This window comes from Bombus impatiens, unplaced genomic scaffold, assembly GCF_000188095.3.
Source record: "Bombus impatiens unplaced genomic scaffold, BIMP_2.2 scf_0640, whole genome shotgun sequence".
NCBI classification, from domain to species: domain Eukaryota; kingdom Metazoa; phylum Arthropoda; class Insecta; order Hymenoptera; family Apidae; genus Bombus; species Bombus impatiens.
The window spans coordinates 89,481-115,073 of record NT_177059.1 but is presented as its reverse complement, the minus strand read 5'-3'; the positions used below and the strand labels follow the sequence as shown (position 1 = coordinate 115,073).

The 25,593-nt window shown below is 34.5% G+C and overlaps 1 protein-coding gene and 1 long non-coding RNA gene across 13 annotated transcripts; one reads left to right on the top strand and one right to left on the bottom strand.

Annotated features, from left to right (window-relative positions):
- LOC100743193 (solute carrier family 2, facilitated glucose transporter member 1) lies at positions 1-24,850 on the bottom strand. 12 transcript variants are annotated; one of them, XM_024369815.2, is made up of 9 exons: positions 24,560-24,850; positions 21,614-21,807; positions 12,811-12,841; positions 12,665-12,724; positions 12,553-12,576; positions 4,790-4,888; positions 3,698-4,262; positions 3,101-3,501; positions 1-2,991 (listed from the first exon to the last, which is right to left on the bottom strand). In XM_024369815.2, the coding sequence occupies exons 1-9, from the start codon at positions 24,566-24,568 to the stop codon at positions 2,644-2,646; spliced, it is 1,731 nt and encodes a 576-aa protein (XP_024225583.1). In that variant the 5' UTR covers positions 24,569-24,850; the 3' UTR covers positions 1-2,643. The 12 variants fall into 12 exon arrangements, with proteins under 12 accessions (XP_024225583.1, XP_024225582.1, XP_024225585.1 ...); XM_024369814.2 differs by lacking the exon at positions 12,553-12,576 and adding an exon at positions 11,584-11,607 and having other exon boundaries at positions 2,644-2,991; XM_024369817.2 differs by lacking the exon at positions 24,560-24,850 and adding an exon at positions 23,321-23,768 and having other exon boundaries at positions 2,644-2,991.
- Positions 22,144-23,485, top strand: LOC117152081. Its single transcript, XR_004462315.1, has 2 exons — positions 22,144-22,410; positions 22,505-23,485. It is a non-coding gene; the product is annotated as an uncharacterized LOC117152081 (long non-coding RNA).
- Positions 24,851-25,593: the final 743 nt, after the last annotated feature.

The following is a 25,593-nucleotide window of genomic DNA, read 5'->3' as shown; positions in this document are numbered from 1 at the left end:
TCAGGTATAAAAAGAGAATCTAACACTAAATGCTATAATTGTACCACAAAGAACTTACATGATATAGTTGATGAATAAAAAAATTCGAGATTTAATTATACAAATATTTGTATGTTGGGTTGTACTCATTGTCCACGTAATTCAGTGCTTTTATAACGCTGAACATATGTATGTGTAAAAGTTTGAATATAGAAGTTTTGATTTTTAACGTTATACATAAATAATTTATTGCCTGTTGTAAATTTATTTTTAATTATATTTAAACCATAATTCATATACGTCAGATAAGGGAAAAATAACGCGTTTCGAGCGTTTAAACTTTTACATTTATGTTTATTTGTTCTTTTCATTGCTTATCTGACATTTATGAATATTTATTAAACTCCTTAAGGATTTACAGGTATTATAACAGAATCCTTAATTTTCTATATTATAAATAATAAAATAGGTCTCTTATTATATAACTTAAGCCTCTGACAGACAAATAGTTAGATGGATCATCGTTAAGTTAAACAAAATAGTTTCCGGGTAAATTTAGTAAACAAAAATAATTATCTACTGCCTGTATGCATTATTATTCTGTCTATTTTCAATTAATTGTAGCTTAAGATAGTGGTGTGCTTCGTGATTAGGAACTGATTTAATAACTGAATCGATAGCCAATAAGTCTTAGTCTATTTTACAATTATTTCAATTATTATTTCGCTACCTCGATTACTGAATTTAGTAATATAATATCGTATAATATATAGACTGAAACTTACGTGTTCTATAACAACGTCGTAAATACGATTTAAATTATGTAAATATAAAATACCTTTGTACGTTGAATTATTTTTCGAAAGTATTATTTATCTAATTAATTAATCCATTAGATTTAGATATATGCATGTAGGTCTGGTATAGCCTAATTTAGAGTAATATATGTATTGCAATGTTTTTAGTTTCACCTACACTTCTACATTTTCTGCATGTTTCAGCATTTAAAAAATGAGGAACCACTATTGGTTAATGAATCTGTTTGTTGGAAAAATACACCGGCACACCGTGAAATCATGGTGATTTCCTGATAAGTTTAGCATCAATGATACAACTATGCGTGAGTATTATTTGGATCTAAGAATGTACGCGGCAAACAAAACATTATACTGTCGGTTCATGATTTACAGCGAAACTAACTCTTCTAAACTATACGTTACGATATTTTAACATGATTTTTGGTTATCGTTTATATTACATTAATTAATTACCTAATAAACATAACAACAACGGTATACAGATTTAAACATTCACTAGTTACATGCATATATAAATACGATTCTCTTCTGAACGCTATACGGTAATATCCTACGTATATCTCTATGTACAAGTGTAACGGTACTCTTCATTTTTCTCATTTGGATAAAATTTCTATTTCCTGCGGCATAATGTGATAGAATTTATAAAAGTCTGTATAATTGTATACATGCAATCAAGAAAACTGTAAAAAATTTAAAAACGTACGTTTTACAATAGCAAAATTTTTGTCGAGAATGAATCTCACGAGTTCCAACAATTTTACGCCATATTTGTCTGATTTCAGATATACACACGTTTCACTAACATTTATAAACACTTTGGAAACGTTTCATGTAAAACAAATTTCTATCGAGGATTTTAGAAACATCGAAGCGTTTATATCGTATAAATCTCTATTTAAAAAAAAGAAAATAATTTTCAACCATGCAGAATGTATAGTGATTTTAGCAAGATTGTAATTCCAATAAATGTAATTCCAATGCAAAAAATATTATATCTTTATGACTAGAGTAATAATATTTAGTATCGGTATAATTAAATAATATCGTTTGTTCGCTCTTTTTGAAGATAGAAGAACATCTAGCGCGAACAGTATGTGCAGAAGCGAAAATTGTCGTCTAATTCTCTCAATTATTCCGAAGGAACTGCCAGTTAAAATATATATGTTTTCCATTTATGCGTCTCTTCGCATCGCTAATTTCTTCATGTTTTTGATCTTCGATATAAAAATATATATTAGAAATAAAATATTCGTCTCTCTGAGGTTGAGCTTCGTTTAATTCTTTAAAACTATAGTATCTTGATCATTGTAATATGTATTATTAATTTCATTCGAGGTTTGTGTGCAATAAAGATATAAAAAGAAACGAACAAATTTGTTAAGATGTACAATTCGGTAGTTTTTAACATTGTGTTTCACTATGTTAATGTGTAATTTGATACTGCTTTCGTATGTCACTATAAGTTTATTGTGCCGGTAATAATAGGAACTAAGTTTAAGTTTAATTGAAAGTCAAACTGCTTAAAAAATATGCGCGACTTGACAGCGTTTAGAATAATTCAACATTCAAAAGCAAGTACAGCTTTTTAATATTCTTCGAATTCGTCACAAAGTAAAAAATACAATTTTCCGTAGTAATGATTCGCTAAAAAATGTTACGCCTTCGATTCGTATGAAAACGTGAATAGCATGTTAAAAATAGATGCATTCGTTGTTGTAGTCAAGTCACGGACTCTTTAATGAAAGAAATTCGCATCTACGTTCGATTCATTCTTCAGTGAGAACCTTTCCTTAAGAATAGGTTTCCGATTAATTTCTTAAGCGCAATGACAATATGAAAGTTCTTACTGGTACGATATTTGTCGAAACATGCTACTAATCTCCTCCATCGTTTTGTTCTTTGTCTCGGGTACTTTTTTGTAAATGAAGAAAACGAAGAATGCTTGTAGTGCGGCGAAAATAATGAACACGTAGGCACCTAATGCCTCTTGTAGCGGTAGGAATCCGATACTGACGATGAAGTTGGCCGTCCAATTGACCGCGATAGCAACGGATGTCGCCGCAGGCCTCGCCGATTGATTGAACAACTCGGACACCAAGAACCAAGGGATGCTACCTGGTCCAGTTGCAAATAGGATTACGAACGTCATTACCAGTACAATGGAGGAGTAAGCTGCTGCGCGAGATGTGTCCTGAAAACCAAAAAAAAAAAAAAAAAGAAAAAAGGGATGCATCCGTTGGTTTTTCCTTTAAAGCAATACCGCGATGTTACTCACGGTTTATTCACGGTAATATACTCACTGCGAAAGCAAGACAAATGGCGAGTAACGCGGTATCGATAAACATTCCGCTGAATCCGGCTAACAGCAACGTTTTTCTTCCAGCTTTTTCGACAAGTATCAAAGAAACGAAAGTCATAACGACGTTCATCGCTCCGACGGCCATCGTTGCATTTTGTGCTGCGGTCTTGTCCAACTGCGCCATCGTGAAGATCTTGGTCGAGAAGAACATGACGGCATTTATTCCGGACAATTGTTGAGCGAACATAACCATGATTGCGATCATCAATGGAATTCTAAGAGATGGATTTACAAATAATTCTTTCAATGTAACCTTTGGTACAAGTTTCACTGATTCGTATTCCGTCCTCATTTCCTCCATCTCATCGTGAACTTCGATCGTGCCACGCAACCAGGCCAAAGCTGCAACAACAAACGGTCGTTTCGTTATCGATAAACGTCTCGCTCCAATAATGCAATAGAACTCTGTTCAATGAAAACAATGAAAACAATGTACAACATGAAAACAACGAAACAAGCGAAACAGCTTTGTACTTTGCGGACGATACACAGACAGCATTAGAAAAGTAATTAACATTGAAAGACTGCGGAAATGTACCTCTCTGAGCTTCCATGTCTTTTCCTTTACTCAGCAACAGATATTTCGGACTTTCGGGACACAATGGAAGCGTAACCACTTGGAAAATTGCAGGGACAATTGTCAGACATAAAAGAAGCGGCCATTGATCGTCAGTGCCCAAAATTTGCTCCAAGCCAAGAATTTGCGATACCAGAATAGACATAGTAATAACTAGTTGATAAACTGTTCCAACGGCTCCTCGTAGATGAATAGGTGATATTTCAGATAGATACATAGGCGCTAAACCAGCGTTTAATCCTGCATTGATACCGATCAGAAATCTTCCGATAATTATCATTTCATAACTTTTCGCTGCTTTGGCACAGCCCTCGAAGATTACTGTGAGCAGGACCAGGATATTGTTCAGTAATAAACCACCCTTTCTACCAAAACGATCGGCTATCGAACCCACCAGAGAGCCACCGATCATTCCGCCTACGCAGAATATCGACACCGCTATTGCCCATATCATCGTTACTTCCGATTGTTTCGTCACTTGCCCAGTACGATTCATCTTCAGGTCACTGATCCAGTTTTCGATGAGCTGTAACACATCATCCATACCGTCACATATCTTTATCATTCACTTTCATTTCTACGTTATACTTTATCCGCTTACTCGCTTACATTTCACATTCGAAACTTTAATTTGCAATTATAATGTCAAACAATCGCAAATTCAACTGTTTCGCCTATTCGACGTCGAGCAATAGTGGCGCTTGCAAAAATGAATTAAACACGTAAAAATTACACGTGACATAAAAAGCCTCGTTGTTGATTCTAACAACTCGTACGATGTTTGTATGTATATATTGATAATATTACGCGGTAACATTAAGAATAAAAAACGTTGAAAGCATTTAGGATAAATCCAGGCACTTTATTAAACGGAAACGACAAATTATTATTATCGGAACGCAAGCATCGACTATTAGTTGATTTAACAACAACCGATTATCCTAAATAAATAACAATTTTGCTTAATAATTGCGCGAATGAATATGATCGTAAAGTAGGCACATATCGACGCTGTGTACAAGAAAAACGCTGACAATGTGTCTTATGAAATACCTGCTGAGGTGCATTAACGACACCAGTGTTGTACCCATGTTGAAACGATGATCCAAGTGCAGCAGCCGCAATAGCAAATGCTAGTCGTCCATTTAGACCCTGCAATAAGGACAATTATTTATTAGATCCGATGGCAAGTCGAATCTACGAAATAGACGGACATCTATAGTATCGTGAATATGTTTAACGTTACTAGAAAAGAAACTTACTACCAAAAAGTAGTTACCGCGGATCGTAAAAACATAGCTTAATGTCTTTATCGAAAGAAAATTAACAGACATTAACGAAGACCGTGATATCAAGTATTTATTATGTTTTATCTAGTTGTTTTCTAATTGGATCTAAAATCATTACACGAAACAAATCTGAGATTGGAGAGAGAGAGAGAGAGAGAGAGAGAAGCTTAAACATTAAAAATATTAGGTACATAGACAAAGTTTATAGCGACTAACGTTTGTTTGTAGAGACGAAAAAGGTCATGAAAAATACCGATTGTGGTTCACCAGCAAACATCTACCAAACCGAAGACCTATTTGCGATCTTACCGCTTTCCCAATGTAAGCGAATCCAACTGCTTTCAGAGTCATCGAGAAGTTCTGATCGATTCACTGACGAATTAAACAGAACCGTACTGATAACCAGATTAAACCACCGCAATTCGATCGTTTTATGCAAAATATCTATAAATGTGGATGTATGTATACTTATATAGGTTTCCGGTGTTTCCAAGCACGTGTCAAAAACTACTCTGTAGGTCGGTACCCCTGCCAGGCATTTTTATACCGCTCCTATCCATGGCGCACAACCACGTTAAACACACTGTTGTACATGATACGCACACGTGTCCGAGAGAACTCTACCAGCCAGTGTCTCTCAATTCAAACGAAGCACGAATATAATCTCCAATTTAATTCCAAATTAATTCGTACAATCCATTATACTCCGAAGGTGTTAGCAGCAGGCAACACATATACGTATCATTATTATTATTACTATTGTCATTGTTATTATTATTATCGTACTTGGCTGTATTATATGTACATCGTCTACATATGTTATCGTTAAAACAGCGTTTGCCCTTAACTTCACTTTCACTTTTATTTTCGCCCATTATTTTTATGTTGAACACAGAGATTACTTGATATGTACAATACATGTACCAACGTGCAAAGCAACTGTTTGGAAGAAAGGGTAAGTTGAAAGGAAATCTTTAATTGACACAAATGGGGGAATATCTGTCAAGTCGTTGATAAAAATACATATGTATCTCACGCGATTTATTATTTCTCATGAATATGCATATTAAGAAGTGCGTTACAGACAAGCCTTGTTTCTACTATACATATACACGGGAGCATATTCCATGGCACGGTTCATTTTCATCGTTTTCTTTTACTCCATCTTTAACCAACCACTAATGTATTCCGTCCGGAATATAGCTAAGATTTCGAGACTAAGAATCCGAGCTAAGAATCCGAGAAGCAAAGCTTCGATAAAATAACAAAAGTACCGTTGTAGGCATAAGAGGCGGCAGACCGAGAAAACTGTATTTTATATTTGTCTCTAATGTACGATTATTTATTTTATTTCAAGCTATCGAAAATTTCTTTCGAGCTTGAATGCTCTCACCTCGATTCGTTAAATATTTGATCACGACGCGAAGCTGACTTATCTTTTATTTGATTCGATCGAATTCACTGAGACTCCGTTTCAAGAAAACGACACCATCAACAGCCATGCGAATGAAATTGTTTCGTAAGCATATTTCACACGGTAGTGTAACAGTGCCTTTATTTGTAATTATATATGTTTGTTCGTGTAGGCGATACGCCAGCATAGTTTTAAGGCAAGTACGTTCCATATATTTAAAAAACTATTGTTATCTCCAATAACGATGACAAATACGTAGCAACAGTAACGAAATTCCATTTCGTTACGAGTATGATGTCATGGTAGTAATTCTGAAACGAACGCGAACGAACTCATGAAGAAGCGAAAATTTCCTCTTCTTCGAACCTTTGTTGGCGATTGGTCGAAACAGAGGTGTGTCGATCACGAGCGGTGCCGATTGGCCGACGACGCCAAGCCTCTCTTTTACATCGGCCTCGTGGCACGCACAAGTTCGAGCATCCCAATTATAGCCACCACATGACACGAACGCAAACAATTTATTAAAACTTTCAAGCTGTCAATTAGTTCGACGATCCTCGATCGTACGGCAAAAACTTTCACGAAATTTCCAAACGACTACTTTATTAACTCAACTACGAACGAAATATATATATATATACACACACACGTGTAGGATCTATATACACGACGATATAACTAATCGACTATATGTATAATATTATTTGCCAGTGATCTGAAATTGTCATGAATAGAATAGTATATTATATTATATTATATTATATTATCTCTCGCTTATTGCGTATATTTATGCATATATGAGACAAATTTTCTCGCCCAAAGATAAAAAAAAGAATAACGTTGTTTTCACGGTACTATTCTTAAACAGAAATAATTTTGGACGCCACCCCGGATACTTTGATTCTTAACCAGCTCGTTCATTCCATTCGTTCGAACGAATCTTTTCTTCGTTTCGATCAATCTTAAACTAGATTTTATATCTCTTTATAAAATAAAGCTTAATACTTGTTGGAACTTATTATAAAACCATAGGTACATATTATCATAAAAAAATAATCGCATCTTCAAAATTCTGCATATAAACGTGTTAATCTTATTTACATATTTTTTCTTCCTTTTTATTTACGTATTCGATGACCAGGTGTATGGTATTTAAGAAATTGCGATTTTGCATCGGTTATCGATTTGCGTCATTCGTTGTATGATGTAAGTTGTAAAGAATAGTAAATGTAATTCCGATTTAATCGAATAATGTACATGCTATAAATGCATAAATAACAAATGTTTCGGCGAATAAAATGAAATGCTAGAACAAAGTGCTAAGAAAAAGTTGTAATAATATTTGTAAGTATTCTAAGGGCACCTAACAACTTTACTTTCCATTTTCTAACACAAACATTGGTCTCATTCATCTCGAAACATTATCGTTCAAATTTAGTATTAATCACTGTTCAAGGTTTTCATATATAGAAATAATCATACATATTGGTTAGATTAATACACACGAGTATCAGCTTTTTCCCTCACTGTCTATTCGCCAAACTAACTAACTTTGAACTAACGCGAACCATCATTTACGAACTGTACAGATGCCTCGGTACTATTTACTCGTGATATACTTTGTTCACAAACTTGAACAAGAGATCACAATTCGAATAACGTCACCGGCGTATAATTTAACTTTATGTATGAATGTAACTCCTAACATACAGTTTCCGATTAATTTCCTGTCACTTTCGAGATATAAGGATTTTACAAACTTACAAACAATTTTCCAGGCAATATGCGTATTATCCAACGAAAGGGCAACTCGATCTTTTTAATAATCGTCACGAACGTTTCCGTTCTTTTACTTCACCTGTACTAGCTGGTACGCGCCGTATTAAAAAAAAGAAAAAAAAAACGAATATTAGAAAGCTTTGCGATATTTTAACCGAATTAAATTACCAAAGTATGACGACAGTTTCAGAAAGATAATGAAATTTCTGTTGCGAAGCCTACGCAACGATCTCGTTCAACGATTATTCGTTAATCGTTATTTAAAAGCAATCTCGATAATGCGACTCTCGACCAAACTTGATTTAAATAAAATAGTTTCTCTCTCCCTCCTTCTGTTTCTTTAAACTTAACGTAGGCCGGCAGTGAAATAATCTTATGCTCCTATAAATATAATCAGCTCAAAAAAAAGGAAAGAAATAAACGTGGTTAACAACACGTTCGAAGAGATAAACGAGGCAAAATCTGTAAAAAAATAGAATTCCCGAAACTAATCGGCCAATTTGAACGTTCTGTTAGTTGTGTATTAAAATCAGACGATGGAAATAAACCTGAATCGTATTTCTTTGTAACTGAAAATAAGAAGCAATGAAATTATTATAATCTTACTTCTAATGGCACAAAGTGTAAACTTTTCCACGTTTTGATAATCTATGGTACCTCGAACGTTCAAATTGAATATTAATATTTTACCGCTAACAACATTTGCATACCGTTCCACGGTACTCGGAGCAAACACGACAGATCGATTTCGAAGAATATTTTGTCCGCTGCGAAATTGACACGATAACTAATAATGCGTTAATACGAGGTATTTGAGCAAAGATTGTGTATTCGAGCAAAGAAAGAAAAATGCGGTAACGCGATGTATAATAACGTCTAGTTGTTGATTTAGCATTGTGGACAATTAACGTTATACTTGTATTAAATATAGTTTTTTACCTGTAGCGTGTAGCTCATGGTAAATCGATAAAATTTCGTAACCGTTACTACTAAATATTATACGTTATACTTTATCGGAGGAAGGTTTTGCTGTCACTAACGCGTATATAAAATGCGAATCACACACAGATGCGGCAACAGTGAAGAGACAACGACCGAATCGTTCCGTGTCACGGTCGCGTATGAAAGCTACTGAGACCAGATTCGTGCTAACGGGTCGAAAGCCGATTTTCGAAACCAGTCGTATCTCCCTCTCCTCTCTTTGCTTCTCCCTCGAGCTTGGGCCCCTCGAACGACCAATTGGACGACACCAAGTTACCTACTTACCTCTCTCACCGATCCCCAGCATTTCACCCGATGAAATTCACAGGAAAAGAAATTCACGTTAACAATCGTCCATACTTGTTTACGACGATTTTGCTCTTATTCCTTTCTTTCCTTGATAATTAACTCGATCACTTACTTTTACGAATACCGCTTACTAACACAGCAAATGTACGTTCCTGTTTATCATCGAATCCCATAATAGGTATGGATAACTCGTTATTCGCGACGTTGTTTCATTTACGGTACGATCAATTTTCGTCAACAAATTTTTTCTATCGGATAGAGGTAAAATTTGGGTAAAAACGCTCGACATTGTTTCAAAATCAATAGTTTGTCGGCGTTCTATCGAAGATGAGTAATTTCAAGTAACAACTGCGAGAGATCGTTCTGTACAACGATACGATCGCCAACCACTTCCTGGTTAAAAATTTAATTCGTCTACACGATATAAATTAAACAGAAATGTACGCTCCGGATTAACACGTAATTATAGAGCAGTTGTATAGCCGAACAGTTTTAAACATTATAATAACGCATTTGGATTTCTTACGTATGTCCTTCTCGATTTCATCGATCTTAAACCAAAGTTCTATCGGACGAGCTTATATTTCATCCGCCACGTATCAAATCAATATGTTTACGCGGTTGAGTATAATAGCAATATCTTATATCGTGATGTAAGGCTCATTTTACAAAGTTTTTACAAAGAGAATTTTCTGTTATTGCTAAGATATTAAAAAGATAAACATTACTATTATATTAAAATGGCTGTTTGAGAAAATTTAAATAGACACTATGAGAGAGAGAGAGAGAGAGAGAGAGAGAGAGAGAGAGAGGATTTGAACAAAATTTTACTCTAGCTGGATCTATTATTTTGTTGTTACAAGCCCGTACCGTCTCAATGCAAAACCGGATGTAGCCTTTTAATGTAGCGCTCGCGTTGCCTGCACCAATTTTATAGTTAAGAATATTAAAGTCAGAGTGGTTGTCGTAATCAACGTAATCCGGAGAACACTTTAACGACGTATTACCTCTATTCTTTGGAATTCATCTTGGTCGATACTTCTGCGGATCACGGTGATCAAATTTATTTGCGTTCGAAGCAAGAAGAAAAAGTTGGCCGCATAGACAAACATTTTCAACTATTTATTTCCCTTTGTTGCGCACTCTTTTACCCGGTTTTTCTCCTCTAACCATTCGCTTTGTTTAAACGTTTAGAAAGTTTCACGAAAATAAATAAACATCGTTCTAAGCGGAATATTTCAAAGATATTATTAAATTGCGGTTCGATAGACTTTGACGGCTTCGGTATCACTGGACAAAACGGAAATTACGCAGACTGTGTAAACCGTAAACTCGTGTTCCGAGGAATTGGGCGGTTCTACGTGTACAACGACACGACGTTTCAAAGATAAAGACCTAGAACGAAGTGAAGTATATCTATTTCTTTGCAACATGATATTTTTAACGAATAAGAAATTGACGAATTTCTAGAAAGTGAAATTCAAACGCCGATACAAATCAATTGCCCGATCATTTTTAACACAACCGCTTATTACAAAAACTTGTTCGTATGTACGTACGTACTTAGTAAAATTGGAAATAAGCATTCAACAGAATATAAAGATGTGATGGATTTACAAACGACGTTTCAAAATATGTGAGAAATATAAGAATAAATGAGATAAAAAGGTAAAGTCAAGGAAACGACGATGTGACCTCCAGCCGTGGATATTCTTGTCTATCCGAAACTTATAATTTAATAGACAGGGCATAGAGAACGATTGTATTATCGCCGGTGACATTCGACATGGCCAAAATTTGAACTTTACACAAGATTAGGTTCCTCTCGGTACGCGCAACTTCACTCGTCGTGAGTTAACAGACAACGAAAAATGGCTTCGATAAACGCGCTTACCTTCGTACACGAGGTAACATTCGAGATTCGCGCAGGAACAACGAAATCGAAATAAAACGGCTGCTCCAATAAACAATAATAAATAATTTCGATGACTAAACAAAGAGTTAACGAGTAAAAATACGAATTAAGATACTTCTCGTATTAAAGATTATCGTTCACGGTTCTATCGTATACTCACCCACCGCTTATCCTCCGTGGTAGGCTGCATGTGAAAGAATAAACAAAGTAACAGGAAAGATAAGATTCGTTTTAACGCTATTTGTACTGAAATTTTGGAAAAAATTCTTTACCTTTGGCGCTGGTGTTAAAGGCGATGGCGTTGTAGCCTGTTTCTCGATTTCATTGCTCGACTAAATCGAAATTTGTTAATTACGTACGCATATCGAAAATATTCAAATGTCTACAAATTTTATATTAATTTCTTTCTTTCTAATACCTTGTCATTTTCCGTTGCCATTATAAAGCGGCTTGTAAAAAAGAATCGTAAATTATATATATATTTATATAGTATACACTATATAAAGAAATTGACGAATTTCTAGAAAGTGAAATTCAAACGCCGATACAAATCAATTGCCCGATCATTTTTAACACAACCGCTTATTACAAAAACTTGTTCGTATGTACGTACGTACTTAGTAAAATTGGAAATAAGCATTCAACAGAATATAAAGATGTGATGGATTTACAAACGACGTTTCAAAATATGTGAGAAATATAAGAATAAATGAGATAAAAAGGTAAAGTCAAGGAAACGACGATGTGACCTCCAGCCGTGGATATTCTTGTCTATCCGAAACTTATAATTTAATAGACAGGGCATAGAGAACGATTGTATTATCGCCGGTGACATTCGACATGGCCAAAATTTGAACTTTACACAAGATTAGGTTCCTCTCGGTACGCGCAACTTCACTCGTCGTGAGTTAACAGACAACGAAAAATGGCTTCGATAAACGCGCTTACCTTCGTACACGAGGTAACATTCGAGATTCGCGCAGGAACAACGAAATCGAAATAAAACGGCTGCTCCAATAAACAATAATAAATAATTTCGATGACTAAACAAAGAGTTAACGAGTAAAAATACGAATTAAGATACTTCTCGTATTAAAGATTATCGTTCACGGTTCTATCGTATACTCACCCACCGCTTATCCTCCGTGGTAGGCTGCATGTGAAAGAATAAACAAAGTAACAGGAAAGATAAGATTCGTTTTAACGCTATTTGTACTGAAATTTTGGAAAAAATTCTTTACCTTTGGCGCTGGTGTTAAAGGCGATGGCGTTGTAGCCTGTTTCTCGATTTCATTGCTCGACTAAATCGAAATTTGTTAATTACGTACGCATATCGAAAATATTCAAATGTCTACAAATTTTATATTAATTTCTTTCTTTCTAATACCTTGTCATTTTCCGTTGCCATTATAAAGCGGCTTGTAAAAAAGAATCGTAAATTATATATATATTTATATAGTATACACTATATACTATATAATATGTATGTATGAATGCGCGCATACACACACACACACACACGCACACACGCACACACGCACGCACGCACGCACGCACACGCACACGCACACGTCATATGTTATTATACGAAAACGTTCAGCGAAATATTAATGATAAAATGAATAATTTACGAAATAATGTTTACAAGAGAAGGAGAAATGAATATACGTAGATAGTAAAATCATTGGAGTAAAATCTGGTCTTACGCAAGATTAAAACGTTTAAGATACTTCGAATCATTTCATGAGATTATGCGAAGTAATTTCAAGATAATTTAAAAATCAAATGGTTATAAATATATCCACTGTATGTATTTACGATGTATTATGAGGTGAAATATGGAATATACAATGAAGGAGTAGCAAACGATTGTTAATCGACATCTCGAGTTCACATCGTGTTCGTAAAGATTGTAAATGATCGCGCATGATGCAGTCAACAATACGAGAACCAAAAAGGTTCAACAGCATTGTACTTCTTACGGAATTCGTATCGTACGTGGTCATCTTTCTTGCGTGTTTTTTTTTTTTCTCTTTCTTTATCGCGCCGTGATACCCGCTGATGAGACAATTTCAGCAAACCCACACTGAAGGTCATCCAAGGTCAAATGTGGCAGCAAAATAAGCTTTCTTACGTTATAGACAATATCTCAATTGGTGACCATTTACGTGAACGCAAAGTTGCAATTCTCGTATCGCTATACATCTCGTAGCCGTGTCTTTTGCGACAATCGTTCTTACATGTAACCAAATAACCGGTTCCGTTTAATTTTCCTAACCCAACCGCAATCTTCGAAATGTTCGATGCAAGGGATATATACCGGATATCGTTGAATATCGTTCAGCATACAAGGCTTAAAATCCCTATCGAATTTTATTTCTTTCTCCATAAATGACAATCGTATCTAATTGCTCTTCCAGTGAAAACTTCATTTTGATAATAATCGTACCGATCGATAGTCATATATTTGATTTAGCAATCATTCACGCTAATCTTACAACTGCCGCGATGTTTACATTCTTAGCTACACGCCGTGTATTTATAGAACATAAACGATATTTTAAAACTATTCATTTACATAAAAATACGGGTCTAGATCTAGCGACGATAAGATTTTTCGATCCACGCTGATCCATAACTCGAAAGAAATAACACGTAATAATCGTTCTACCATCTTCGATGACCTTGGATGACCTCCAGCGATAGTTTGCCGAAGTCGTCTCAATACCGACTATCGCACAGCATTTCATTGAAAAAAACTCGGAACAACCTTGAAATCTCCTCTATGCCTTCATCTACATAAAAATGTCTGTGTCACAGCATGCCCCCCTCTATACCGTGCAACTTTTGTATATAACATTTCGTGTTACTACGAATGACGGAAATATTCAAGTTGGGTATAATTATTGCCCCACTTTGTATGTATACGATTCTACACGATTTCATTGATTCAAAGGAAAGACAATTTTACTTTCATTCAGCAACAAAGAATGTTTCTATTAATGTGATATAGCATAACAAATAATATTCTTTTCGTTATATATTGCTCTTATTATGCTTATATATAGTATACATATAACGCGCACGCGCGTATGTGTGCGTATATATAGCATGCTTTATATTACAGCATCCCGTTTCATTTAATGATACTTTAATGACTATAATGTTATAATCATTATTATAGATAAAAAATAGATATCACTAAGGCAACGTCGTAATGGAGTCATCGAAAGGGACTCTAGCTTGCTTCTATATAAATTGTATGTACGTAAATAATCAATCTTCGTTTCGATCGATATAGACAAAATATGTAATATCCAGGGGCGGCTACTCAATACGCGCTATCGTGCTGCAGCATGCTAAAAAATATTTCAAAAATCGCTGATATTATAATTTTCGTTTCATGCTGTTATTTATTCGTGACTCGTTGTCACAGCGAGTTGTGTTTCTTGCATAAACGACGCGTGCGTCAGTGACTGTAGCAGGCTCGCAGCAGTCACGGATTGCCTTCTCGTTCTACTCGTCAGGCGGACACAACGTTTGAAAATCGCTTCTAGACTAAACAAAAGTCTATCGCTGTCCATTGTATCGATATCAATATAGCCGTTAATATCTTCCCTCACAGTCTCACACTTTTTCTTCGTTCAACGTGTTCCGTTCCTTGCCGCAGTCAGTGTCACACGTTCTCTGGTTACTGTGAATATTTAAAAGTGTTCCTTTTCATTCTGTTGACCTAATTCGAACCTTAATTTAATGCTCGAGTATATCAGTCCTTGAAAATTAATTCCGTGGATTCTTTGACTTGTTTGCACTTACGCGATCTTTTCAAGAAAAAATTCAAATTAGAACACTGGCAAGAGCTACTCCTCGTTCGACTTATCGTTCGGACAACCAAGGGGAGAGAACATTGTTCCATATACAACGCCAGAGGTTAGTGACATGTTCGCAGTCAAGAAAAATCGTCGAGCCGATTTAATTATTTAAGACTGTTTACGTGTAATCACACGTGAATGTAGCACGCAGCACGCTACGTGTAAAATCTACGAGCCGCCACTGGTAATTACCACCATTAAAATATGTAGGAGATCGTAACAAGCCTATGATAATTTCGTGTGCGAAGAAATGGAGTGGATGAACTTTTAACGAAACAGTCTGTGTCAAAAATTGTTTAACTAACATATCCTGTCTATATGTATATATGGATTTTATATTTCTTCATACATCATGTAATATGGTATCGTTACATCGCGCAACTTTCCTTCAAACTCATAATCTTTGTTTAAATTAGTTCTTTTCTCACATCTACATACATATCGAAACATTGTAAGTCAAAGTCTAACTGAAGAAACAATTCTAGTCAAATTACCTTTACCTTCTTACCATTCACAACTGTTGCAATTAATAAATACAAATAACGTAATCAATGCTGACCATTATTATTTTATCGTAGGAATCAAAACATTTCTTTGCATCGAATTGAATTTAATTTTAGAATCATTATTGATATCAGTATAAAGAATTACCCCTTACGAACGATATATACATATATTTACATTACTAAAATGCATTATATACATACCTACAATCTCAGAAGAGTCAGAAAGAAATTTCCTATTTGTACCCTATCCTCGATAATACATGTCTACTTGCAACTTGTGATTGTCAGTTTGCCTCTATCTGCTTTAGGTTTACATTGAATTTACAAAAAGCAAACGTACAATTTGTTTAATGAATTTTCATAAGAGAAATAGCGGCTGTTGCCGCGCGAGTGGAAAGCGCAACACAAATGAAACACGTATGTCAGTATGTATGCGTACTTACTTACTGTTGATGACGTAGTCAAAGGGAACACGGGTTTGACTATTCCAAGCGAGTTCACGTTCGATTCTCGTATGCTTATCTTCCCTGGGTAAACGAATAACCGACCAAGAAGTCTCACTGTATTTTTGTGCGCACGCGCGAAAATTTTCATTGCAATTCCAAATCTAGCATTGCTTAATTTTTGATCCACTTGGAAAATTATCTCTAGTCTAAGTCATTCGATCAGAGAAAACAATAATTATATCCAGATAACAAAATAAATTTACTCTCTTACTCTATTGTCTTTCCTTTGTTTCTTTCCTTTGTTGTTGTTGTTGTTGTTGTTGTTGTTGTTGATTATAGACCATAAATATTTTAAATTTATTTTAATTCTATAGTTTAGTTATTTAAGTCAAGTGACCTTTTTCTAATAAATTTTTTCTAATAAATTTTCTAAAATAATATTACTTGATATAACACAGAGAAATTAAAGGTTATACGTGTAAATTATCTAAAGAACTTAACATTTATTCGAAATATTAATATATCACTTTAGAAAAATTGGAAAATTTCACTTTCGCATTCGCGTTTACTATTGCATAACGGTTGTTCGTTCCTTATATCTTCTTACATTTCACATTAAAAGCCATTATGTACGTATTATGAACTTTATTGATTTACAACTTGCATAACGCGAAAAATAATTGACCTCGAATATTATTAGTTATAAATATCACGCAACATCTTTTTAGATTTACACCGATTTTACTTTGTATTCGATTAAGCATTCGGATATATCATCACACATATATTTTTTAAAGACACCGTTCTTATCACAATTAATTTCAATGTATATCTTCATACACAACCATATAATGTTCTTATACGAGTAAAACTAACGGAATTTTTAAACGACCATTAGGTCAACAATCTGTTAAATAGCGTTCTTCAGCTTGTAGCATACGTATTCGCGTAAGGTATGAGGTATACTGACTTCCATTCCTGGCTGTTTTTGTCGAGCCTGCGCCACCACGGACGCCTATGTGGGCCAAATGTTTACCGGTAGATCGATATATTTTGAAACATGTTACTTTGGTTAAGGGGAAGTACATCATAATTCGCGTAATTTAGAATAGAAAACTTATTACGTTGACACATATGGAGATTACTGATTGCAAATATCATAAATGACTATAGATTAAATAAGAAATTTAAAGCAAAGTGCGTGCATGCGTGCGTGTGTGTATGCACATGTACGTAATAATTATATAAATTTAATATTTCATTATTTTATGTTAAGTAAAATAAACATTTATCTAAAATGCGACTTTATTATCTTTGTATAACTAATTTTTTAAATATAACGTATATGGGTAAACATATTCTAACCTCTTCTGAAGTATACAGATATGGTATAGAGGTAAGAAATGACTATACTTTTGATCGTAGAACATTTATCAAATTATTGATATGAAAGAAAGGAGATGCAATGAGAGTATGCGGATATGTAATAAAACGTACTTAGTTATCTTATCTCAGGTAAAAATGAACGATACCATCGCGTGGGCGATAAACGACGGCTACACATTCGATGCAACTGCAAGCTACACGCTCGCTACGCGACGTCATTACTCGGTAGATGGCGAGCCCCCAAAGGTATCGACGGAAGAAGAGCGGTGGTGCGGTGTGTGACGAAGAGAGGAACAGAGAGTGTACCGCGCCTGCGAATTGTCGTCAGGGCGACGGCGACACTGGAAAAATCGAACTGAAATAAACCGAAGCGTTTTCTTCGCGGAGCTCGAGCACCGGTTCCACCATCTTCGTCTTTCTTCAGCACTTTTCTCCTCTCGTATTCGATCGCCGTCTCGCTCGCGCTACCGCCGGTTTCACCTTCATCCTCCCACTACTCCTGCCGCCGCTCACCGGCTTCTCTGTCGACCGTTCCACTGACGTTCCCTCCTTCCAACGCTGCTTCTCTTACCTAGACTCTCTCTCTCTCTCTCTCTCTCCCCCTCTCTCTCTCTCCCCCCCCCTCTCTCTCTCTCTCTCTCTCTCCCCCCCCCCGCATCCCTCTTCCTGCTTCCTTCCAGCTCTTTGCTACATAACCTTCGAATTTTTATATATATGTTTACAATCCTCTTATTTCTTTGCACCTACTTATTACTTTATTTTTTGTAAGAAATTTGAAACAAAATCTTTGAGTACGTATAGTTATCGCATCACCTATTTATTGTGATTAATAATTACAATGTAACATTATGCTTCAAAATTATATATACATAACACAATTTAATTTATTGTATTATACAAATTTAGCAAACAATATTAGGGACGATAGTAAGTAGTAATGATACCTTTATTCAAGCGTGAATAAGTTTAAATGAATTCAAGTTTCATGATAATCCAATTTCTTTGTTTGCAATTTACAATTTAAATACTTATGTAATACAAAAATATTAAAAACTTAAATTATTGTAAAATATTCTGATATTAATATATTATATTTATAAAGGGAATTCATATAAAAGAAATTTGAAGTCATTTCCTTTAGCAAGTTGATGCCGTAAAACAAGCATGTATTAGCATTTCAAATTATGTTCCATCCATTTTCAAGCTGTTACATAGGTACGTACGTTCATCGAATCCAATGTTCTAAAACAATTATTGATAATTTAATTATAATTTAGAAATATATAATGCAATCGTAAAGAGAACTAAAGGATGTTTATATATTTTTGTCAAGAAAAGATAAAAAATCTGAGAAATGCACATTCATGTTTCAAATGAATAATCCTTTTGAGAAATTGCGTACATACATACATGAGTATATGAAACGTGTCATAATTATAGGCTCATAATACAAAGGACAAATACATATGTAATGTGAAAGAAACGCAATCTATGAAGCGAATTTCGTAACTGATACATTGATCGAATGGTTATCGTATTTTACAACGATGAAGAAAAAGTTATAAATAAATAACAATTTTTAATAATTGTATGTCGTTTAAAAATTGTTTCATGACAAACATAAAAATTGAGATTCTTATGAAACGAACATTACTGTTTATATTTTTTATTTAATAATAAATAAAGGAACATAATTCGGTAATTTTTAGAACGTCGATGAGTTCTCGGTTTCCTGTGGTTTTTAAGTATATATGTTGAAGAAATGAACGTTTTGAACCGACAGATTTTTGCGAATATCTGGATTTCTAAGAGGGTCCGGCGATTGTACGTACGGGGAGAAAGTTGTTCAAAATGTTGATTTCTACGACATATTTCAAAATCGTCGAAATCGAGAACGCGTGGACTTTTTAAATTCTTTATAAATAATTCCCTATAAAATTCCCCATAATTTCACATATTTACTCATAGCATTATTAATTTAGCAATTCGTATAGCATTAATATAAATTTAATATATTTTTACTCATCGTAAATTGCATGTTGCGTTTATGTAACATTCATATGCGATTGCGTCAGATAGTATAGATACCTCGAGGAATTAAAGAACACCGACAGACGACAGGTGACGTGCCTTGTACACACCCACCGAATCGACCAATCAGGAGCTAGGTTATCAAGCGTTCTCAACTCATTTCCTACACACAAGTTGTCTATAACTATTTTTCAAGAAAACAATATTCGTTGTAAAACATATACTGCTTTGAAACAGAAAAAGATAATTAAGATAAATTTAGGGAAACAAGATATGTTTAACATTATTAACATTAGATACTGTTATGATAGAACCGCGACATGTTAACCACTGTTTGTGTCAATACGTCGTCCTTAGACTGGTAACTGGGAACGGAAAACCGAATGAAAGGGAAAATTCACCTGTTGATGAGAGTATAAAATTCTAATCTTTTGTACAACATAAAATCGAACATCTTGAAACAATAGTTATTTTGAATAACTAAATTATAATATAAGAACAAGACTTTGATACAACTTTTATCGAAAATTTTATTCCAGATGTTCCCATCACACGTTATTGCTATAGTTTTTAAAATTGTTTGATAGAAAAATATATTTTAAGAGATAAACGAATCATACTTGTGTTGCAATTGCTGACAAATGTGATTTGTAGCATTTACGTGATTATTAAAAAAGAAAAAAGAAAAAAAAAGAATTCACTAAAATAAGATTTTATAAAATCCATAATTATAGAATATTGATATAATACGAGCGATAAGTATCGTTTAATTATCCGATAGGTACTAAGGGCATATTAATTGAATGCTTAGAATTCTATTAACTAGGGTCAAATGCGTATCTACGTATAGTAGTTTAGAGCTCATCTTACGTCATTCGAAGAAACCACAGATCGTTTGTGATCAAGAAAGCATTACTAAAGACTAACGATATTTGCTGCAAACTCTAGAGAATCGATCAATGATCTGTGATGCGTAAGGTCAAGAATTCCGTCAATCGTTCATGCGTTCTATTGATTATAATTATCGTAAAGCAACATTGATTCAAAATATTATTTCATTTTTACTCTATAATCGACATCCCTATGGAATTGCTAAGATCGCAAGTATTGCACATCGTTCTTGAATATCGAAATCTAAATGTCATTTTAACCATTTAATTAATTTTGATTGCTTGTTGTTATATGATATATTATCACAGGGGAAATTCCTCTCTGATATTGTATATTTTATATTAAACGATATTCATTTCAAAAATTGTCGTTATTCAATAGGTAACCTTAAACGTAAATATAATTAGTTTCTCTTCAAATAAATTATCTTCTTTTCGTGCTTCCCTTCTTACGTTTATATGTATATATGAATCGTTAGGTCGTTTACTAATGAAAGTTCTGCGGATCATTCGTAAGTTGTGGTAGATTACGCACCGATGCGTATTTTACTAACTTACTAATTTCATTAACTTACTTATATCTATATCTATAGATTGTCAAAAATTTCGATCAAGTGGGAAATTTGATCGATACGTATGTTTCCTTCAAACGACCAGTATTATTTGGATGAAAATATTACAGTAAAAAATCTGCAGAGCTTAGTTAACGACTCATTATTGCTTCATTGTCTGACAACATTCGTATCTATATAAATTTCACTCGGCATTTACATCGAATCGTCTATTACTTTTATTATATAGTTATTTTATACATTTCATGTTTGTGTTTTTAATAACAGTAGTTAGTGTCATGTTGTGTGTGTATTTAATATCAGTAATGGTTTATTGCAATTTTAGCAATAAAAAGTAAATTAGTACAACATACGATAAAAATACATTAGTAGAATATCAAGAGAAGATGTAAGAAAATGCTAATATGTCTAAAAGTAATTTGTTACATAAGCAATTTCAAGATATTTCGATAAATGATTTGAATATATATAAAAACAATCTACTCACTTTTCCAGCTGAGACAGGTATAGTGGTTTCTCTAGCATAAATCGGAACGTCCATATCACTAACACTGCTGCTGATACTAGGTGCTCTGGAATCTGGTCGACCATTAATAGGAACAGAAAGATGCGTTGGCCTAAGTGGATGAGATTCCGCGACAAAACCTTCTCCAAAGTCTTCGTCATCTCGATCCATTTTTCCTTACAACACCGAAGATAATATACATAAAGCGATAAACCAACGTATTTGTCACTTTTGATAAATATCAGTATCTCAGCCACCTCGCCGATTTCGATGATTTTTGAATATGTTGTAAAAATCAACGTTTGGAACAACCTTTTCCTCTACATATAATCGGTTGTCTGGCCTTAGTTTCCGACATATCCGGAAAAAAGCAGTCGATATCACTACTATGAATTTTGCCTGTAATTGTCCGTCCGTGGCAGCCTATGCGTCAATATTGATTACCGGCCGCTGTAAGACGGCCTGATAAAATGACGCCCAGTCTAAACCTAATTCTTATCTTTTGTTTGTAATTTATTTGCATATCTTCTTGTTAGGTTTAAGTTGGACGCTATTTTATCCGGCGGTCGCGTCGTAAGGTAGCCGACGACCAATACTCACGCATGCGATACCAGCCTACGCGGGCGCCTACAAATATAGGCAGAATTCACGATATGGTACCGACATTTTTTTTCCCAATATCTCGGAAAATAAGACCGAGCGGCGATTTTACGTATAGGAAAAAGTTGTTCGAAATGTTCACTTTTACAATATATACAAAAATCATCGAAAACGGTGAAGTGAGTGACATGTCGATAATTAACATAATAAATTTACATTGAGTATTTACTATACTCTTCAAGCACGTTGGAAATGTAGAGATTTCGTTTTTAGATGGTAATTATTACCGAAAAGAGAAGGGTGATATACAACTTTGTAATTGACTGAAATATTGCGGTTTCTGCATAAATTATTAAAGATAAAAATAGATATATCATTAGAATAATGACAATTGTCAATTATGCGTCGTAGATAATGTACGTAAAATTAGCGCGAGAATGTGACAACAGTACGCTTTCCCTATCAATTATTTGGCAAAGAATCAAGGCTAGTGACTCGATGACACACTCCCCACTTCTATTGAAAATTTCGTCCTACGATCATTCAAGAAAATCATTAGAAATTAATGTAACTTTTGTACTAATTACATATTTCGAAAACATCAACATAATTCACACTGTTCGCTATTTAGGATTTCAAAGACACATAAATACACAAAATTTAGGAGCAAATTATAACGTATAATTTGATTTAGAATTAAAATTAACATACTTTCTTTTTTTACTTGATGTTGTGAGTTTTACTCTCTTAATTCCTTGTATTAAAAATGTGTATATTTATAATAGATTATTAATTACGTTTTAAATGAGCATGTTTCTCGCAAATCACTCGACATGAATTGGCAAGAATTCTTGAATATGCTATGCATATTTAACATTTATACGTTCGACCAATGAACCAACGTTTAAAGGTTTCGCACGTGAAAGGAAAAAAAAAATGATTTTTCCATATATGATTCGTTGTATATAAGATGAAATATATTATTTCGCTCGAGCCAATATGCCGACCGTGAAAAATCAGGACATGGTCCATTGACGTCAACAAGGAGTCTAAAAGCTGTTATAAGAAAAGCATGACATTATTAATTACCTCGTGCTCAAGCGAAGTAGAAACGATAGAAAGAATAGAATGAAGAGAACAGTTCGGCAAGAGTCCGTTGTTTCTCAATGAGTAAACCTGCACCTCTTATAGCGCTGATTGTGAAAGGATCTGTTGAACGTGTTACCGATGAAATCGACGATAAAAGCACGAAAATACGGGGAGCAAAATATCGAAGATCAGAGCATCCGTCCACCCAGGGTGTGCTCTTGAGACTGAGCTAGAGGACGCATCAAGTCGCGACGTCGCCGTCGTCGTCGCCGTCGGCAAGACGTAGCCGTCGGCCTCCGGCTGGATTTAATTTTAACGCGTACGTCGTTAGACGAGCCTCCGGCTTCCTCTAACAACGAACACAACTACGTTAATGCATCGCCTCTTCTTCCCCCTCGATTCTTCTATTCTCCTATATTTCTGCATCAATTAATTTTCTTGCTTCAATTGATTTCACTTGACCTGGTAGCATATCCTACCGACAGATTCTATCAGACTTCTAACTATTCCAATATCTTCCGAAGATGTTCATATTTTTTCTTACTCCACCTTGCATTCTTAGAATTAATCACTGTTAAAATCGTCTTTATTTGATAGAAATTAAAAAGAAAAATTGATAAAAAACAACGTAAACCTTTACGTTCAAAAGGTACTTATATATTTAATGTTTATTATTCCTACATCTTTTCTTATAAGTCAACCTCCTTTATATTCGTCATCATAGGAATTTCTTCATCAATTGTATCTTACATATGTATCTATCTCACAATCGAATAAAAGATATCTATTAATCAATGTCAACTTTGTACAACAAATTATTGTCGCTATATAATTTCAATTAATTTTCATCGTGTTTTCTAATAACATTGATTACATAAAAAAAAAGAACACTCGATTTTAAGACTAGCTATGTGTATCAAAGGTGGTTTACTTCAACTGATACCGATTTATAAAGTTACGTTTCTATACATAATTTTAATGACGCACTACTAGAAAAAGATATCGTATACTAAAGAGTATGTAATAACTAAAATATCATTCGACTATTTCTAACATAGAAAATTTGAAATCTAGTGAAATATCATTGAAATATAAAACTCTTTTCTTGTTAGAATATTGAAAAGATAATTACAGTATTTGTATTTGATATTTTTTAATCAATATTTTTTATTAAGAATACAATCAGGGATATAATTTAACACTTATTAAATCTTAGAATATTGTTTCTCATAAACTTACCAGCGTCATCTGGTGAATTATTCAGTTACCGAGTGTTCATAGGGCCGTATTCATAGTTCGTTCTCAAGACAATGCTTAAATTTTTATAAAGTAATGCGTCTTTATAAAGTCGATCTTATATCCCTTAAGAAATCACGAATTCATAATGGTTGCTTAAGAAGGTTTATCAGGAAGAAGCAAACGCTTATACGCAGAATCGTCTTATATTCACTTTCTTTCCAAAGTCTTTGCTTAAGACCACGATCGTATACACAGGCCCGGAAACTCCTGTGGCGGGGATAGTTCCAAATTTGAGGACAGAAAGTTTCTTGAATTGTCCACTACAAACAGGACGCTGATGTCGAGTAGCTGAAACAATTTCAACAAAGTAACACGTGATGCAAGTAATCAAGTGAACATTTTATCATTTTTGTAACGCTTTATAAGTAGGTATACGTTATTTATGCATAAACACTTTTATTTATGGTTAAACTTCGCTTTAGGGGACACAAAATTATGATCTTGTATCCTCCCTTTTTTTTTTTATAACTCGGCAGCAACGCCGCTGGTGGCGGATAGGAAACACACAGGTCGTCGTATAATCGTGACATTCTCCGCTACAGAACCTGTTTCAGACCTGTACACGAGACAATGGTATATATGCATACGTATACACTAGTATATATGTATGCTAACTTGGTAACTTGATTTGCGTTCGGAAACTCTCAGAATAATGATCTGCTAGAGTAACCAATGATAGAAGGACATTCCGTTCATCCCATGGTGGGTGATGGAGTAGACTGCGCACGCATGTATGAATGAATAATGGATCTGAGCGTCTTGAGGGGCATCTTTAGAATATTTATTACGGGCCGCATAAATTAACAATGCCTTATCCTCGACCCATGTCTTTCACTTCCTTAGAAATGTTGTTGTCTTTCCGTCTTGCGCCATTTCCTTCTCGCCTTCCTCCTCATCGCCGTACACGTAAACACTTGTTTCCACGAAACACAACGCTCCCACTCCATTTACTTAGGAAAATGAGGCCCATTGAA